The 20,598-nt window shown below is 38.6% G+C and overlaps 1 protein-coding gene across 2 annotated transcripts; it reads left to right on the plus strand.

Annotated features, from left to right (window-relative positions):
- The first annotated feature begins 658 nt into the window (after positions 1-658).
- Positions 659-10,390, plus strand: ndfip1l (Nedd4 family interacting protein 1, like). 2 transcript variants are annotated; one of them, XM_057359582.1, is made up of 9 exons: positions 659-853; positions 2,362-2,449; positions 3,501-3,631; positions 3,770-3,820; positions 4,473-4,560; positions 6,393-6,517; positions 7,372-7,438; positions 8,108-8,213; positions 9,216-10,390. In XM_057359582.1, exons 1-8 carry the CDS (start codon positions 821-823, stop codon positions 8,209-8,211), a joined length of 687 nt encoding a protein of 228 aa, XP_057215565.1. In that variant the 5' UTR covers positions 659-820; the 3' UTR covers positions 8,212-8,213; positions 9,216-10,390. The 2 variants fall into 2 exon arrangements, with proteins under 2 accessions (XP_057215565.1, XP_057215566.1); XM_057359583.1 differs by lacking the exon at positions 3,770-3,820.
- Positions 10,391-20,598: the final 10,208 nt, after the last annotated feature.

Genomic DNA, 20,598 nt, shown 5'->3' on the forward strand with positions numbered 1-20,598 from the left:
TAAATCGTGAGCTTCTAAAGTTTCTTTATACTAATCTGAATCTAGTGACAAAATCTCTTACTGTTACAACACTAACACGTGAATCACTAATCACAATAGAGTCAAATATTTCTGCTCTTTGAGAAAATGAACAGTTTTAAGGAGACTTCAACCTAACGATAACAATCCTTATGATGATGAACTGACATGAATTAATAAAGGAAACGATGTCAGCTGGCAAAGGTTTGCGCGACGTCCAGCTGGTTTTGTGTATCACAGACAGCTATTGACCACCAGATGGCAGTATAGGAAAATAATTGAACGCCTGCGAGCACGCGCACTGTGTGGTTGATTCGGTGATATTAATATTTTTACTTTATCCTTTATTTAGATGTTATCGACGCCCATTTTAAGCTTACCCGATGAACGTTTTACCGTGTTAGCTTAACATCGACAGTGATCGTAAAAATAGTAGTGACTATAATCACTCTATTGCGATTTAATCACCGTACACTGGTTATTTACTCGGCTAATTATTCATTCACGTCTTTTCCAAACTTTTATGCGGTTGTTTTTCTTTCTTTATAAAGGCCCTATCACAACAAGAACGACAAAGATAGCTTCAGCAATAACTTGAACGATTGTTTTAAGCAACTGTAATTCTTGTTGTGTGCTGTGGAGGCGCTAGAGATCACAGCTGACAGATCACAGGAAGCTCGGACACATCTGAACTGACGAGGGCTGTGGCTTTGCCATTAACGTGTTATATAATTTCATTCAGAGTGTTTGAATCGTAAATCATTTGTATTCGGGGATCTTTTGAACCTTCTCAAGCTATTCGATGATGGCTGAGTCAAGTGGGAGATATCAGCAGGTAAGTGAGCTTCAAAGTGCTTCGACAAACCTACGTTACGGGCGGATGCGGAGGCAGGCGCGCCCTCGGCGGTAGTTCTTTCAGGAAACGCCGAGGCCTTGGCGGAATGCAGGCCGCACTGTTTTGAAGTGAACAGCGAAGCTATTTAAACAACTGCTCACCATGGCATACAGTAACACATAGATTTTATCATAGATTTGGACGAACATATTATTTAAAAAAAAACGTTGGACTTGAAAGCTTATGGTGTGTAATCGTTACTGTTCTTTGCTTACGTTAGCAAACAAGGCTATTAAAGTTTAATGCATGGATAAATTACTTAAAAGCGTCTGATGCTTAACGTTACTTGGCAGGAATAAGCCTGTTTGAAATATTGACAGGTTGCTCAGATATCACAGTGCTTTTTAAAACATGTTAACAGTTGTGTTTGATCATTCTTACAAATAAGTCATCTGGTGTGGTAACGTAATACAGTAACGTTAGCTATTTAACTTTGATATATGCAGTGGTACTGAATAATTATGCCAGTGTATTTCCATTGTACACTCCTATTGGTACTACAACACTAATGCTTTTGCTTTGGTGTGTTAAACTTCCCGTTTTTTTTTAATAACTTTAACTATATAGTTTATGGGTCAAAGGGTAAGAAAATGGTTTGAGCGTAAAAAACAGGTTTTCTGTTTAATTTAATTGCATTTTTGTTTTTGAGCAAAAAATAAATGTCATACATTTACAGACAACAATCTTGTCAGGCATATTTATAAACAAAAATCCATTTATGACATATTAAAAGACTAATTACTTTCACCCCAAATGCTAATTAGTTGTAATTTTATTTTTTTTAATGTGCCACTAGGTTTTGCCCATTCGTCAATAATATTTTTTACTAATTTAAATCACAATAAAATGTAATATGCTCACTTATTCTTTTATATATTTTAATATGTAGAAGTCAGCATGTTGTTTGAATTTGTACATGAATATTGTGTTACACTGAATGACAAAATAACATTATTTCAACCAAATTTTGAATTTACTTACATTTAATGTGCTTTCTATGGACATAAAATCACTTTTGTAAATGTATTTTCTTTAATGTCTTTGACCCTTATTTGTATTTTTATAATTTATATTTTTTAGTTGTCTATTCGTTTTGTTTCGACCAGGGTAGGCTTGTGATACTATTGGGAAATGCAGCCCAGGTTGCTTCAGTAAGGATGGTTTGGTTTTCACAAGTTTTGCATGATTTATAAAATGGTGAAAATTTTCCAGGAACATGTGAATGGGCATGTAAAGAGTCATGTTTAGTCATGGTCTTTTACACAGTGTCACGCCAGGTTTCAGGGACAATTTATTTACACTTGTGCTGGAACTGACTTCTAGGTTTTTAAAATGAATATGTCAAAATCCTGCTTGACATCATCTACACTGTACCAAGAAGGATCATTAGTGTTTACAGTTTAACCATGTCAAACCTGTTAGCCAATAAACTGTTTTTGTGTCCTCAGCTGCCCAGTGAGGAAGACCCAGAGGAGGGGCCTCAGGTGTGCATCGATGCCCCGCCCCCTTACAGCAGTATTGGAGCAGCCAGTGAATGTATGTTTCATCCTTTTATATGATGTTTTCTTAACTTTATGAGTTTATCAGCTATTAGACCGTTCAAAAAGTGATTTGGATGTAATAGGTGTGTTTAAATAATAAATGTGCATATATACATACACACATATGCATGTGTAATTTTAAGAAAGTGTTTATAAATTCAATATATATATATATATATATATATATATACGGTATATACAGTATATGTAAATAATATACTCATGTAGATATTTCTTAAAGTCCCTGTGAACCGGAAGGTGCGATTGTTTTTACTTCCGTATTCTGACACATTTCCGAGTGAAAAGGAATTTCAAAGGAGAAAATTAGTGATTGTGGCTTGCGTTTTTCAATGAGAATTGATTGGATGTGTAAAAAAAGCTATTGCATTGATTTTGAAATGAAGCAGTTGGCTGTCGGTTGAACGGAGGAGTTAACGGATGCTCCGCCCAGGCTGTCTAATTTACATCATTTGAGATGGATAGTCATTTCAGGGCGGAAGTGCATTTTCAGATTATAATTGAAGATTATGAAGGTACGTGAATTTTAAAACGAAAATGACCCAAATTGATAAGCTATTTACTATAAACGCTGCAATATTTCATGAAAAAATAAGAATTGTCATTTTTAATTTCACTGGGACTTTAATTAAACATAATTATTATACACACTATATATATTATGTAAACAAAAAACTTTAATGTAATATAAATATTATATATAAGTATATTTGTTTATATTTATGTTTATCTAGATATATTATATAGACTAAACTATATTTATTTAGCTGTTTTAAGTTGATTTGTGTGTACTTGAACAACAGAAAATGAAACGAAAAAAAAAATGTTACAAAACTAAAGTAACGTGAATAAAGTAATGTGAAGTGACACACAGTGGAAGTCTAAAGAGAAAGACATTTCATAAGGTTTAAAAGCAAAATTTTATTGAAAAGTTTCCTGTTATATTTTCGTGAGAATCTATTTTCTGCTTGATTATAAGTGTCTATAAGCAATCTCTGTACAAAAATATATATTTGTCCTCCCCGCAGCCTATTTTGATTACAAAGACGACGCAGCATTTCCCAAACCCCCATCCTACAATGTAGCCACCTCGCTTCCATCATACGATGAAGCGGAGAGAACCAAAGCAGAAGCTACCGTCCCGCTGGTGTCAGGCCGAGTAAGTACCACAAACCCAGCTAAACATAGCAAGGGCTGTCCTGTTCAGTCCTTAAATCACTTTATGGGAAATGATGTGTTAACGTGAGTTTCCCCTGTTCACTGCTGTGTTTCTCTGCCACACGCTGCTTGCGCACAGCACAGGGAGCGTCTGGACACGTTTGATGATGTAACTCGGTGTGCGCTGGAGGTACAGTAACAGTGTGTGAATGTGATGGCCCCAGAGTTCTGCTTCTCTGGCCTGAACTAGAAAGAGTAGGACAGATTCAATGATCTGTTTGATGCCATGAAACGTCAGACAGATGATGCTTTTGAAAATATCTATTCAGCTCAGGCCACCCAGTCACGGTGAGATAAGAAGAAAGTAGGATAGATACTATTATTCCTGAACACCTGAAGATCTAATGATAAGAGTAAAATGTGGGAAATTTCTTCAAACCTTGTGCCGTTCCTACCTGTTTGAAGCACCTGATGTCAAATTTGTATAATACAAAGTGTAGTGTTCAAAAATATTTTGAAGCAAACCAGACATGCTACCTCCCAGTTCCATAAGTCGATGACCTGTCGTCTACTGTGTGTCCGCAAAATCAGTTTGCTTTTATTCGTGTGATTTCAGTTTCTGTGAACTGTATAGGTTCCGACACATCAATTGATGTTCCTGTCCTGCCATTATGCTTTGTAAACTCTTTCTTTGGTCTTTTTAAAGATCCTGTATTGTTTTTTTTTTCAGAGTGTCGTGTTTTAGCCTTGTTTCAATCCTTTGTGCAGAGAGCTAAACAGTGTACACTTTCTGTGTGCCATGTATTCAGAGTTAACACCCGTCTCTATGTATTTCTCTGCAGGATGAGGACTTTGTGGCGAGGGACGACTTTGAGGATGCTGACCAGTTGCGGATAGGCAACGACGGCATTTTCATGTTGACGTTCTTCAGTAAGTGTCTGCCGATGTTGGTGGCTTTGTTTTTTATCTCCTCCCCATCATAATGGATGCTTCAAACCCAAGTGAACAAATGGAAATGCTGGTTATGAGGGTCATGTTGAAGTTATTGTGGTTCGGGTGGCATCATGCTGGTACAGGAAAGCTTTCCAGATGAAACGTCCTTTATCTTGATCATGAATATCCGCTTAAAAAAAGAGAACTTGCTTTTGCTGTTACGTACAGTCAGTCAAGTTTAGCAAGCAGAAAAAGCTCAAATCAAGCCTTTGGGAAATCACAAGAAGAGAGATGATGAATGATGACTATCACAACACTCTGAACTTGGGACACACTGATTTTTTTTGGGGGGGGGGAGGCTGATACGATATGAACAAACAACTATTTCCCGATACCGCTATTTGTCACTTGCTCACTTTCAAACTTTTGTCATTAATTACATTGTAACTTGCTGTAGTTATATTAAAGGTGTGATGAACTGGGCTTGTTTATTGTTTTATACTATTGTATGAGGTCTACTTATGACGTTCGCATGGTTTTTACATTTAAAAACATCAAAATCAATAAGTAATAGGCTATTTTCTACCCGGGTTTTGAGGCCGGCTCTACAGACGATCGGTTTGAATGGGCGTTCAGCCATGAAGGCTTGGAAGTAAACGCCCACTGTTATGATTGGATAGCAGTTTGCGTAGTAAACTTAGTTGGAGCCTTCTGTGAATTTGGTTAGAGACGTAACGTTAGGTTACACATTAGCACCATTCGCACAAGATTAGCATTATCTGGGGACCTCGTGTGATTTATAAATGACCTCCCCACATCAGTATTTCATGTGACGCATTCGCACGGGATGATTTTACTCAAGTTTACTGCCTTATTTCCCGGATGTGATGGCTTTGCATATAGTTTGTATAGCCTATAGTTGTATCGTGTTTAATGATATATGACCGTACCTGTCAGCATTTGAGACAAGTGATCGCGAACCGGACAGAAGATCACCACGATCGCGGGTCTCAAATGTTACGAGAGTTTCCATGATAAATAAACAAACAGGAGACTCCCGGTAACTTATGGATATGACCCAGTACCCAAAATAATACCAAAACACTTCAAAACAGCCTCCATTATTCGCAAACGGTGGATAAAACCTTGAAAAATGATATATGAGCCCGCCAAATCACAGAGATGCCGATTCGCAAGGGATTAAGATCACAGACAACCTCTGCAATTAATACAAATGACTAACGTTACAGGTCCACAGGTAATACTAATCTCGTGCGAATAGTGCTCAGGGAATATCAAGCGATAACAAAGCAATAGTGACACATAGTACAGAAATGTTTTACTCACATAAGATTGCTGCGCCATTCCTATCAGATCCAATATTGACGGCACAGCACTGCTTTTTAATTTTAGTCTCTCCACAAATCCAGCGTCGACCTGTGCCTTGTTCACGAAGGAGTCCTCGGAGAAATGAAACGATCAAACGCTCCATGTTCATGTACTTCAGTTCTGTCATGCGCAAACCAGTGGGCGGGGCTAGAGAAGTAGTTGTTGATATTCTTTATGTGGAGGCGGTGTTCAACCTGTCAATGTCGTCATAGATAGGTGCATTCCAGAACCTGGCGTTCGCTGGGCCTGGTGTCAATAACAGTTGTAATTTCAGTAACAAGGGCGTTTTCAGTTCTGACACTTACATGATGTTCGCGTGAATACGATTCCCTCTTCTATAACAAAAGCTCGGGTTAAAATTGTGGTTTTAATTCATGGCATCTTTAACTTTGGTTAAATATGAAATGGTCTGTTTTAAAACATGTTGTTTTTTTCCTCAGTGGCATTCCTCTTTAACTGGATCGGCTTCTTTCTGTCATTCTGTCTGACCACCTCAGCAGCCGGCCGGTATGGTGCTATATCCGGCTTCGGTCTGTCACTTATCAAATGGATCCTCATCGTACGGGTATGCAACCATCCTTATTTTTTTGACAAGAAAAAGTTGACAATGGTGCTTTTTAGTTAAAAAAAAAACGCTCGCAGCGTTGTGGTTACAAATAGCTGCCGACAATGTTCAAAGATAGCATTTGTGCACGAAGGCAAACAGGCTTCATAGGCAGCGTAGCGGAAGTCTATTTGAATTATAAACAGAGAGCATATTTGCAATAACCAATCACGTATTTAAAAATTACAAAACAAATTTCTCGCTAGATATGCAATTGAAAGTTATTGAAAGTGAAAATTAAACTTACATTTATACAAAACTATGCTCCAACGGGCGTTCCGGCCACCATTTTATTTTTTCGAGCTTGAGCCTTCTCGACCAATCACGTTCCTTTGCATGTTACTATGGAAACGACAGGTCTCTGTCATTGGTTAGCTGTGAAAAAGGTGCTTGACATAGTGTCTTTTGAGACTTTTCTGAAAAAACGCCCTGAGCTGCAGAAAAAGGCGCTGGTGTTTAAAAAAGCGCTCAGGACTTTTTTTGAAAACACGGTTTACTCCATAGGATTATAATGTAAAATTGACGCTAGCAGCTTCAAAAAAGAAGTCAAGTGTGAACACGGCTTTAGCTAGTGTTTTTACACTCGATTGTGTAGATGTAATTTGACTATTTACTAACCCTTTTTGTGTGGATGGGTGCGTGAGACCATCACACTGCATTAGTAATCACCACAATAGCTGCAATATGATTGGATGATTCAAAAGGTTTTGTGTGTGTTCTGTATTGTTGTGATACTCTTCCCGACAAAGCAAGTCCTGACATGACTGGTATCTTGTCTGGGCTTCTGTTTTATGTCCTTTTCTTTGACTCTTCAGTTTTCTACATATTTCCCGGGATACTTTGATGGACAGTACTGGCTGTGGTGGGTGTTCCTGGTGCTTGGTAAGTATAGAAACACGAAACACACCCTCTATTTCTCTTGTTACTTGTATTTTGCTCTTCTTCAGTCAAAATATATGTAATATATTTAAAGAGAAATAGTTTACCCAAATGAAAAAGAAATTGTAACTCAACCTTATTTTGTTTTAAAGCTGTATGCTGATATATACAGTGAGGGAAATAATCATGTGATCCCCTGGTGATTTTGTAAGTTTGCCTGCTTACAAAGAAATTAAGGGCCTAGTGCACATTTAGTTAAATTCTTATTTATATTGCAGATTCACAAACCCACACTGCTTCCTAGATATCGGCGTTGGTCATCTACTGGCGTCAATATCTGTTATAGGGTAGTTGACGAATAAATCGTACATGTGTCCTATGGTGTGACAGTAAAATTTAGAAAACAAACTATTACATTGTTTTATATTATTAGTATTAATGTTTATCATATAAAATGGCATAAGAGAGATTTGTCTTCATTGTAAAAAAATTCAACATTTTTGCCATCACACCATAGGACAAATTTGCATATTATTCTGATTGGATGCAAAAGTGATATGATTGCAGTATTAAATGGAAATTTGCTTTATTGTCCTAATTGAATGGCCGTTGTAACCAATTGTCTCAGAAGAAAGTGATGTCATCACTAATATGAGTTTTAATGTCTTTCAGGCTTTCTGCTTTTCCTCAGAGGCTTCATCAACTATGCCAAGATCCGCAAAATGGCAGACTCCTTTTCCACTCTTCCACGGACCAGAGTCCTCTTCATCTATTAAAGGTTCATATTCAACAGCATCTTCATTTTGAATGCTGCTTTATTTGTATTACCTGTAAGTGAAGCCTAGGGAAAGTTTACGATCAAACATTTTGAGTATATTTTTTTCAAGTTCAACACATTTTAAAGTCCACATGAAATGAAAATGAATCACATTCACATAATTCACGTTACTTGTGCACAATTCAGAAGTGCATGCAATTCTTAAAGGGATACTCCACCCAAAAATGAAAGTTCTGTCATCATTTACTAACCCTAAAGTTGTTCCAAACCTGCATAACTTACTTTGTTCTACTGAACAAAAAGAAAGATATTTGGAAAAATGTTAGCAACTGACAATTCTGGGACATCATTAACTACCAAAGTTGGAAAAATTAAAACGGTAGGTGCCCCAGAACGGTTTGTTCTCCTTAATTCTAAAAAATATCAAATTTTCTGTTCAACAGAACAGAAAAGTGATACAATATTTTTCCTACTATGGTAGTCAATGATGTCCCAGAATCTTCAAGCTTCAAATATTAAGTGACTTTTTTAGTATCGGTTAATGTTAACCAACATTAAAAAAACAATCTTTTCTTTAAAAAAAACAATAATTTAGAATGAATGCCAGTTAATGTAATAAAAATTACAGCAATAATCATGACTGGATTCTTGGCACAAATTCTTTCTTCACAATAGATTGACATATCACATTCAGATCTGACTTTTTGACACGAGACTTGATTTTTTTACTGATAATAAAGCTAAATTCTGTCCCAAATGACATATGTTCTTCCGTTTCACTTGGAATCACGTTAAAGTACTACAACGGCCTCAAACTCCATCTCATGTTGGCTTTAAATTGCTTACCGCAGTGTTTTAGGTCAAATAATGCAGCAATGGCAGTATAATTATGTTTAGGAGCAGGACTAAGAATAGACCTGGCATTGCGAACAGCTCCGGCAAAGTTGAAAATAATGACTGGGCAGCGAGCGCATGAATAATGATCATTTTCGTCTACTCCAGTCACTCGCTGGAAATGAAAACACAATTACGGGCCTGCACCGAGCCGTGGACCCAGCGGGGAAAGTGTATTTAAGAAAAAAAATGCCTTCCATCTGTAATCTACTCATCTGACAGGAAGACTGCAGAATTCCAGAAAGACGGAGGGAGAATTTTCTTCCCTTTGCTTTTGAACATGCCGTTTGCATGTCGGATGGCTCTTTTTATTTTTCTAGATGTAAAACACATAGTGGATGCTAACAGCTCTATACCTGATCAGAAATCTGTAGTGATTTGATGTTGAGTGCTATTTGCAGTGTATACAAAAGCCTTACATATGACATCCTGTGTAGTACTGGCATGCAATGGCTACACTCCCTGTTAACCAGTAGGGGGAAGTCTTGCTTTTCATTTCATTTCTTTCCATCTTTAAGCCCCCTCTTTCTTCTGTGATGATGTTTGACAAGAAGGCAACCAGTCATTGCTGGTCTCCATTCATGAAGAGCTTTTCTCTTTGTGAATGGTGGTGCGAGATGAATTGAATCTAAAGCAGTCAATGCTTCTTTCTTCAACTGTTTTTCTCTTTTCCTCTACATGACATGAAAATAAAGTTACTGTTTAATTCAAACTGCTTATTTAAGAGCGCCATTCGAATTAAGGTCATAGACTGCTTTTTATATGTATCCAGAAGGCATGACATTTCTCATCACTAAATGTGATTTTTTTGTGTGTGTGATAATCCATGTAAAAGTTCAATCTTCGAATCGCACATGTGGGTAGGGTACAAAACAGAGCACACAAATGTTTTGCAACGAATGAAGGAATAATGTTTTCCTGTAATCTCTCTCCTTTTATACCGCGCGGCTGGTGGCACTGTACATTTCTGCCGTCTTTTGAATACACATTTAGCGTGAATGCCTCTCCACCACCTCGCGCAGTTGGCCAGGATAGGGGCCCGTTTGATCTCTTTGTCTAATCATGCACGATTTTTGCCGCGGCGTGTCTGCTCTTGTCACCTTGGGTCTCGTCCACGACGCAGGAAGTTACTCTTTTGTGCTCTGTTTTCCATGCAGCTTTTGCGGTCACCCGTCGAATTCCAATCCATGTGCACATGTATTTGCTTGTAAATAAGATACTGCTATTAAATGTCTCTGATGTTGAACATTGGGTGCAGATGTTGTGGTCTTTGTCTTGGTGTTTAAGAAATAAACTAGAAAAATTGTTACAAAGCCATGATATATATGCTTGTATCAATGTATTTAATGACTGTTGCTTTATTATTGCTCATATATGATGTTATGTATTTCTCCAGATTTTCTCAAGTATTAAATTTTGTGCTACAAATATGAAATCTCAAATAGTATGTGTTATTTTAAGTGATTATGCTTTAAAATTTCAAATAAAATTGGATGAATTAATTTAAGACCCTCTATGTCATGGTTTTGCACCAAGTAAAGGGACACACAATGTAATTTATATCAAATGATGTGACAGTTTGCAGTGTTTCGAATTACAATTTATCTTAAACGAGTATTTTAAAGGGACAGTTCATGCAAAAAAGAAAATTCTGTCATGTATTACTCTCTAGTTGTACCAAACCTGTATAAATTTCTTTGTTTGGTTGAACACAGAGAAAGATATTTGGACGAATGCTTGTAACCAAACAGTTCTTGGACCCCATTGATTAGTAGAAAATGACAATGGTAGTCAAAAGTTCCCCAGAACTGTTGCTGTCCTACGTTCTTCAAAATATCTTCTTTTGTGTTCAACAGAACAAAACAAATTTAAAGTGATTTTTTTCTACTATGGTAGTCAATGGGGTCCAAGATCTGAAGCATTCTTCCAAATATCTTTCACTGTGTTCATCAGAACAAAGAAATGTATACAGATTTGGAACAACTCAAAGGTGAGTACCCAGTTTTTGGGTCAACTATCCCTTTAAGCTTCTTTACAATCCAACAGTTTTGTTGGATATAAATCTGGTCTTTAAGGAAGGTTTTCCAGCAAAGGCCTCTACAAACTACGCGCAAAAGTTTTGTTACCGACGGCTTGTTTTCAACTGTCATTCTCTTGAAGTTACTGAACCGCTACAACTCGTCTGACCTGATTTCCTCTACGGTCGGATGTAGAGGATAAATATTCATGTCAACAAGGGTAAATGTCTGTTGTGGTTGTGGCCAGAGATTCTGACAGACAATATATCATGTCAGCGAAATGAAAGTCATGAATCATGTGGCATTAAGAGAAATAAATGGCTGGTTTTGAATACAAAGATATTTTATTCTGTGATGTCTGGCTAATGGCTCGTCAATGCGGTGGGGTTGCGAGCGGGCGCAGGCTGTCTCCTGTTATTGCCTGTTTGTGCCGTCCATTTGAGGTGTGAAGCCAGCAGCTCTCATTCCTCTTCTGGTGTGACTTCCTGGGGGAAGCACACAGCATTTAATAACCTAACACTCTCCTACCACTGACAATCATCTCAGCAAACACAGACACACTCGCACTCCGGCCCTCTAAAAATATCCACCATAGGTTTCCGAGAAGGTGACCCGGGGGTCCCATTTAAATTTTAGGGGGGATGGCTGTGACGGTTTGGGTTGGCACATTGCAGTACCATGTTTTATGGACGGATAATATAAATTCTATACAAAAATATAAATGGACGTAATATTCGATAGTGATAGTAGGGCTGTCAAAAGATCATATAGTCACTACATTATTATTGTGGCTGAATGTACAATAACGATGATATTGCGATATCTGTTGAATTGAAAAGATGTTAATAATAGTACGATCGGTCTAAGGTGAATATCACAAATATTGTCAGTATAGTGTGATATCACGGTTTTCAGGCAAGACGCAGGGTGGTAACATCATTTTTTCAACATAAACTATTGTTTTAGTGTGTTTTTGCATCTTGTACTATAGTAAAGCTATGTTTGGTAACGTGTCCCATATAAATGTACTATAGCACTACCATGTTTTTTGAGCATGCTACAGAATACAGTTTTGCGCTAGAAATTACACGGGATTGCTTACAAAATACCACAATATACGAATATCGTCCAGTATCGTGCCATGAATAAAACCATAGATAATACCATGGCATTATCGTTCGATTCCATCACCGTACCATGGTACTGCCTCAGCACTTAGTGAGGGTGGGTGGGTGTGTGTGCGCGAGGGGATGTTAGTCACTTATGACTCATCCAGCTCTGCCCCCCTCCCCAACAACACACATTTGGCGTAGCTGTTTTGTCGGTGTATATCTGACTCTCTGCTGATAAAGTCAATCGAACGGCGCGAGGGCTCTCGCTGACTGGTTACCGTGGCGAGGGTGGGCCTGTTACCGGGAGTGTTTGGTGACTCATCGACGATCTGTTGCTGCTGCTGCTGCTAAGGGCGATGAGTCCAATGTATTCTGTTCACACTTGCTCTCCGCAGCTCGTTCATATCTCGCTGTTTATCTCACCCTTTGCTTTCTGAACGACAATCATTCACAATGGCTGTTTCTTTGCTCATTTTGTATCGCGCCAACATGATATAAACCACATCATCATATAAACTGCACCTTTTTATTTGATCTAAATGTACTATTACCTTTTCGTTTACGAATTTGGCAAATGCTTTTATCCAAAGCGTGCATTCAAGGTATACGTTTTATACTGTATATATTGTCGTTCCTGGTATTCGAACCCATGACCTTTGTGTTGCTAATGCAGTGCTTTACAAATTGAGATACAGACGCACATTATATCGGATATTGTTCAGGGTTATATTAACCGGGGCATTATTTCAGTTATTCTCCTTCACACTAAAACAATTTTTGCTTGAAAGAGACCTGAGCTTGTCTTTAATGGGTTGTTTAATGAAACTGTTCCAGAGCAGTCGCAGAAACGCGAGTGCCCTTCGATGCCTTTGAGATGCAGCAGTGTCGCCATATAGCAACTATAGCCTCATCCACTTTTCATATTTTCATGAATGAGAGGCACTCTCGAACCCTGGGAATCTGGGATTGGCTGCAGAGAGACTGATTCAAGCACCCGCCCTCTGAAGAATCGCACACACACTGCGAGACGGAGGAGACGTCATGCTACGCTTCCGCAGTGCATCAAGGGAATCAGACTGCCTCTGACTCATGCCGGAGAAATACAGAGCTGGGGAGGGCTGGCACCTCGTTCCCATTCTCTCCTCTTTCTCACTCGCTGCTCCTGGAGCCCAGTGATGTAATACAGGTGACCTATTCGTCACAGACCGCCCCCGCCGGCAGCCGATTGGCCGAGCGCTGGTATGAATGGGCCTCTGTGTTTCTGGTTGGGAGGGGGTTTGGGTGGAGTGAGGCAGAGGCACGTCACTCCATTGAGAAAAAAACTTGGCCGCGGCTCTGAGCTCGGATGAGATTGATGGCTGAGCTCACCGTTTGTCACACATGTAGGCGACAGAGAGTGTTTGCTTACTCGATTCAGTGGATATAAATGAATCATTTGTTTAACGACCTTATTGTATTTAAAGACACATGCATTCACCCATCTTTCTTCGGTGCACAACACAAAAGATAGTTTGAAGAATGTTAGTAACCAAACAACATTGACTTCCATTGTATGGACACAAAACCAACGAGACATTTCTCAAAATATCTTCTTTTGTCTTCCACAGAAGCAAGAGTCGTATACAGGTTTAAATGATGTATATAATAAATGACAGATTTTTTATTTTAGGGTGATTTTTTTTATGGAAGCATGACTGGATTGTGTCTCGAGTAAAATCAGACACGGCCACAATTGAGATGCAATAAAAAAAATTACATTACGTTATATTTGATTCATTTCTACTTATAATTGACTTTTTCATCTTCTCTTGTCAAGTCTGTTTCTCTCTATTGCATTTTACAATTTTACATTGTACAAATTACAGTATATTGTTTTCTGTTTTATTCACTTTCACCATCTTTTTATATTTGCATTTGTTTAAGACTTCAAGTTATCCAGTTTTGCAAACCCACGAGCATGGCTCATGCAACACACGGCAATAAAACGTATACTTGAAATACATTATAAGTCATTTTGCATAAAAGCTTTTACCAGAATGCATGAATGTAAATATAAATCTGTACTGAACGTCATCTCATTTTTGTGAATGACTTAATAGAGTGTGAATTGGAGAATGTATAGCGCTGAAGCTGTGTGTTGGGCTGGAGGAATGTGTTTGCGTGTGCAGACCCTGGCCGTCTCTGCCTTGATCCCGAATGAGTCACTGCTGCAGTACTCTGTGGGAGGGGCTAAGGTTGGATCCCCTGCTGCAATCCCAGTTAAACATACTCGCATGCATGATTTCGGCCTCTCTCTCTCGCTCTCTCTCTCTCACACTGCATGCTGTCACATCCGGCCCTCAGGTCTACAGCGTGTCCTATAATTAGCCGCCTGCACAACTTATGGCCTCCGAATGATCTAACCAAAAGGAAATGGAGTACAGTTCCACTCAGAACAAGAGAGAGAGAAATGGTTCAAATAAAGAGAGTGGAGGAAGAATGGATGCTGAGCTGCTATCTTTAATGAGTAAGCTGAGCGAGAACGTCTCGCGGAATGTCATTTCTGCCTTTTGTGTCGGTCTAGAAACACTGGCGTGTGTTTTCTAACCCGTCCTTCCGAAGCACTCCAAAACAAAATGTGTTTTTGTCATTAGGATGAGTTCATGGTGGGAGAAGAGGCCCCTCGCTGCCTTTCCGAAGCCATTAGATGTTCACAAACACAAAAACAGCAGAGCAGACCACCAAACAAAGCAGTTGCGGGGAACCTCCGGTGACCGTGATCAAATCCGAACTTCCGTGCATTCGTCTGGCACGGACGTTTCATAATTCTTGGTGGGCTATCACGTCTTATTTGCAGGGCTGTCAGTTTAACGGAATTAATTGTAAAGAAAATGGCACAACAGAAACAAAGAGGTTATTAAATGAGCTGCTTGTACCTTACTCCAAGCTCGAAGTAACGATTTCATGTTGCAGTTCAACGGCATGCTAGCGCATCTACGTACTGAGAAGAGATAAGGTTATCCAAAAACGTACTAGATTTGTCACTATAGGCACTAAATATTGCCAAACATATACATTGCTAAGTATATAAAATACTAAATATAGCAACCAAGCCATTTGTTGTCAACACTAATTCTGACTATTCTGACTAGCATTACTTCAGTTGCCATATCATTGAATTATTTGAATAAGAAACGAATTGGCAGCTGCATTTGTTTGACTGTGGTAAATGTATCATTTATAAAGATTACAATGTGGTTGTCAATTAAATCGCAATATAAATTGTTAGTGTGCAGTTGTTTAGCTTTAAAATATTGGGCGGTTTTGGCTCTCATGCACGGGCATCCTGTTTGTGTGTGTGTGTGCTTTTCAGATCTCTTAACTCTTCCTGCCACCATCACTGTTTGCTGTCATGTGGAATCTCTTCTCTGGGATGGACGGTGAGTCATACACTCCCCCGTTGCTGGTCCTCTCTGCCAGGAGTGGGATCTCCATGGAATCACTTATTCTTGCCTGACTAACCCATCTCTGGTCAGGCTCTTCCTGCCTCCACACTGGCCAGGCGGGAGACATCAGTGCATCATCCAGAATATATTATGCCTGGACGTAGAGAGGAAAAATGTCTTATGAGATAGATGCATGGTGTATGTAGTTCAATGGAACAAATCTGCATGGTAACTGGATTAGGTAATAGTTGTTGAGGTTGGCCGTAAAGTATATTTTAGAATCGATTCATATAGATTTCTGAAACCGTTTTCCCACTTTTCTGTTCTGTGAACAGACTGGATGTGTGATCTAAAACAGCAATGTTTTTAATGCACAGCAGTCATAATTATTTACACTGTTCAGGAAATCTACCCTAGAATCTCTACACATTCAACAAGAATAGACCAACATATATAGCTTAACATTGCATTATACTGTACATTTGTTTTTAAGTATAAGCAATCCCTGTGTTCGAACCCATGACCTTGGCGTTGCTAGCGCCATGCTCTAACCACTGAGCTACAGGAAAGCATGATATTAGAATGATTCAATGACATCATCAGTGCATACGCAAAGATGCAGTGGTCTTATGATATGTTTTCTAACTTCAGATGGCTTCTTAAAGCTGCAATTGGTCAAATTTTGGTTACAAATAAACAAAAATATCGAATGATTTATAATGAAGTTGAGCTGTTGGTCAAAAATTAGTAGACCAAAACTCACGCAAAGGCAAATAAATTAGACATGAGGGCAAAAGTTGCACAATGCATTAAAACATGACAGCATTTTTCATCATCGCTGTCCTTCTGAAACCAAGTATGTCCAAATTCAAAAATGGAAAAAACACTGTACTTTTTTAAAATGATTGCATACTGTGTTGTCCAAGTTAACAAGCACTTTTTAATACTTTTTATTGGTAAGATATATGCAAAACTCAGTGACAAATGGTGATGAATAATAAAGATCACAAAATATGGAGATACAAGGTTTCAGAAGCACAGCGGTATGTAATATAAATACTGTGTAAATATATAATACATAAAGAACTATTCTTCTGATAAGATTATTCAGACGTATGCATTGATAGATTCTACTATCTTGTTATTGTTCCAAAATGATACCGTAGTGTTATTCCATCTTGTTCACACGCCAAAACTAATCAGCCTGTCCTCCAAGTAAAAACAACTCAACAATAGGTCATTTGTGCACGTAGCTAGCTTATTACGACAACAGTTCACATTTTAAATTTAAGCGCCCCTAGCGGTTGATATGAAAACGACCCCATGCCGTTTTCTGCAGTCAGATAAAGATGCATTTATTTTTGCATTTGTAAAAGTATTAATGGTTTAATAAATGTTTATGGATTCAAATATATTTTATGAGCACCTAACCCCAATCCCTCCCCTTACCCTAAACCTAACCACTTGTCAACCATTAAACACAACACACGAGTAAAATTACAATCACGTGTATTTATTCCATAAAATTAACAAAACAGTATAAACGTATAACAAACAAGTCACGTTGCAAACCTTCTGAAGTCTGAAGCCAAACGATAACTTTATACGAGGAACTCCAGTAGCATTCAACGGAAACCAATAGCATTTCACACTCAACGCTGACGCAATGGCGCTATCTGTCACGAGGCTGACGTAAATGACGCCAGATTTGAAAATCGGGAAACGCGGCAGAAACCGGAAAACAGCAGATGGTGGTCGCTTTCGCGTCTGTTCCTCATATAAATCGATCGTTTGACCTCGATACACTTGGGAAATGTGCACTTTTTAAACATTTGAACTGTTTTGTATTTGTATCATGTGTTTTTTGTTATTTAATAAATAAACGTGTTACGTTACTTGCTCAAAATGCCTGAATATGTGTGTATGTGTAATGTAAATACAGTTATCAAGACATTTTGAAATGAAAATCAAACCACAACACATGCTATTATTGCAAAATAATACCCCAAAATGTACATTTTATAATGACGGTAGGCGATAGTTTTGCGTGCAGCCGAGAGAGGCGCTAATTTAGTGAACGCTCGCTTTTGTCGTATTTGAGAAAGGGACAAACGACATACGTATGTCGTATGGGTTGGAGGATATGTTGCAACTAATAGATCTAACTATCCTGCAGAGTCAGACTTGTATGTCAGAGGGGAAGAACAGCATGCAGGAGACGAAGTGATGTTATAATAAAATGAACAAAGTTTTGCCCGCTAGAACTCTGTCTAGAGTTCACTCTATCTCCGTCCAACTTTGTCCGACTTCGTCTCACTAGAAACACATTGAGCCGGTGTTATTATACCAACATAGAACGTGGAAAATTACTGCTGCACAACATTGTCTCGTGACATTTTTAAAGGGGTCATATGACACGGCTAAAAATAATGTTTTCGTTTGTTTTAGATGTAATGCAATGTGTATACACGCTTTAAGGTTGAAAAAAAGCTGTATTTTCCACATACCGTGCATGTTTGTGACTCCTCTTTGCCCCGCCTCTCTGAAACGCCAGGATTTTTTTCTAAGCTCATCGCTCTGTATAGCGAGGTGTGCTATGATTGGCCAGTTAACCAGTGCGTAGTGATTGGTCGAATACTGCAAGCGTGTGACGTAAATGTAAAGCCTCTTACCATATTTGGAACATAAGGTTCCAAAGCAATTGTACTGACAGGTACGCCCACCTTACTTGCGTATACATCTGGGCGGTCTTAGTCAAATCATACCACGAACTGACGTAGATTTGTGGGGGTGTGGTTACACGAGGCGTTTCAGGCAGGTCTGGGTGAGCATTTGCTTTTAGATAGAATGCATCTTTGTTCCGACACTTTAATTTTTGCGATTTTATGTGTCTAATACATGCATGGGCAACTTATAACACACCAAAGACACAGAAAAACACGTATTCGTGCCATATGACCCCTTTAAGAACCTTGAGAATGAGACCACTGCAAACTCATATCTACTTGTGAAGATCCGCAAAAATCCGCATCCAACAGAATGTAGAACATGGCATTAAGAAAAGTAATATAGAATATAATAACTAGATGCAGCAGAATTGAATGTAATCTATAACTAATAAAGTAAATCTATAGCAAAATAAAGAATGATACAAAGAATAAAAAGGAAAAGGAAATAAGAGATTAAATACAACACAAAATGTACTCTCATGTCAGAATTTCATCATCTTTAGGAAAAACACACACACAAACAGGTTGCTTTTAAGAAATTCGGATCCTATGATCTATGAACATCTAAATGTCAGTATATCAGCTCCAGCACAGAAATGACCAATGAGCATAGAGGAGAAACAGAGGGCTGTTTACTTAGCATTAGCATTCTCGCTCCTCTCCGGCAAACTGGCCTCCAGCTGCGATCGCATATGGAACCTATAGATCTTGTTTGTAGATCAGCTTGGGTCTTGTTGCATGCATTCCTTTGTAATGACATCCTGACCAGAGACTGTATCATCCTCTCGACGGCCCTAGTGACCGACCTTGAGAATCTGTTGGAGTATGGCACTCCCCTTAAGCATAGGCAACGTTTGTACATCTTTTATAAAGAAGTTGTAGGACTCGGTAGTTACCTTAATCTGACAAGACAGCATGCGGCAAAGGGCACGATATTCTCAGTAGGGGACATAACCCTGTTATATGAACCATTACACAAGGATCCCGATGAGTGCCTGGATGGATGTGGTAACTGTTAGCGTAAACTGTCCAAATGCATCGTGGGAAGTAGTTATTCATGCTTGTTGTTATGACAGCAGCACATTTGACTAAGGTGATAGCAGATAAAGATATTACGGCTTGTCCCAGTGATGCTTAAGTATTGTATCAAAGGCCATAAATATTGTAAAGTGGGATATAAACGAAACGTAAAAACGTACATTTCCGTGACCACCTCTTTCGAGCAACATTATGTATTATACCACAAAAAAGGGAATTTTATGACCAAGTCTGTGTCTGTTAGTGTCAGAGCCATCTATATGCTAGTTTACTGACATTTTTCATTCATAAAATGAAAATGTCCTTTCACCTGAATACCACCTGTGTCCGGCAAGCAATAGGAAGAAACAAATCATGGTTTGTAGCTGTATCTTAATCTAAAAGCTATTGATGGTTTGAGAACAACCAAACTTTCGGCATCAGCACATTAAGATAAAGGTAGGAAAATTTTCATTTGGGAAAATGTTTTATTTCTCTGACAGCTTAACTGCAACACTTTGCCACTGTAAGATAAAACAGAGCTGGGCAATTCCAGTGTTATGCATGTGACATTTTGTGTTATGGTTGTGACATATAAACTCTCAGAGAATATATTTGTTACCAATATATTAAACCATCTGTTTATATTTTTCTAAACCCCTGTTGATACAGTGTAAACATCAGAAATATATCTGTCTATGCACAGGTTTTCTATATTAAAAAGCGAAATAAACGTGTTATGGATGTGACAAAAAACACACCGTTTCTGAGAGACGAGATACTTTGTAGGATTAAAAACCCACAAACCAGAAGCAATAATACCCAACAAAGGAGAAGGGATGGCTCTTCATAGAACATTATTGTATTTTAATTTTCATGTGCCCATTTATGAGGAATATGTACCGTTATGGATGAGACAATTCTGAAACAGTTTTTTGTCTGGCAAATTTGACATACATTCATAGCACCAAAAGTGATTGATAGGTTTTGCTAATACTTACCGCTTGACCTGGTGGCCCACAGGCAATCCCCTCTTTGCTGACAAACAGCTAAAGCCAGGCAGACATGGTTCTTTTCCTCACTGCGAGGTGTGGCGGAGGGGGTGGTGTAGTGAGGAACAGAAAGGGGGGTGGAGAAAACCGTGAAGGTGGGGTTGGGGGTGGGGGGGTAATGAAGGTGTAATTTGGGAA

This window comes from Triplophysa rosa, linkage group LG19 (genome assembly GCF_024868665.1).
Source record: "Triplophysa rosa linkage group LG19, Trosa_1v2, whole genome shotgun sequence".
In the NCBI taxonomy this organism is placed as follows: domain Eukaryota; kingdom Metazoa; phylum Chordata; class Actinopteri; order Cypriniformes; family Nemacheilidae; genus Triplophysa; species Triplophysa rosa.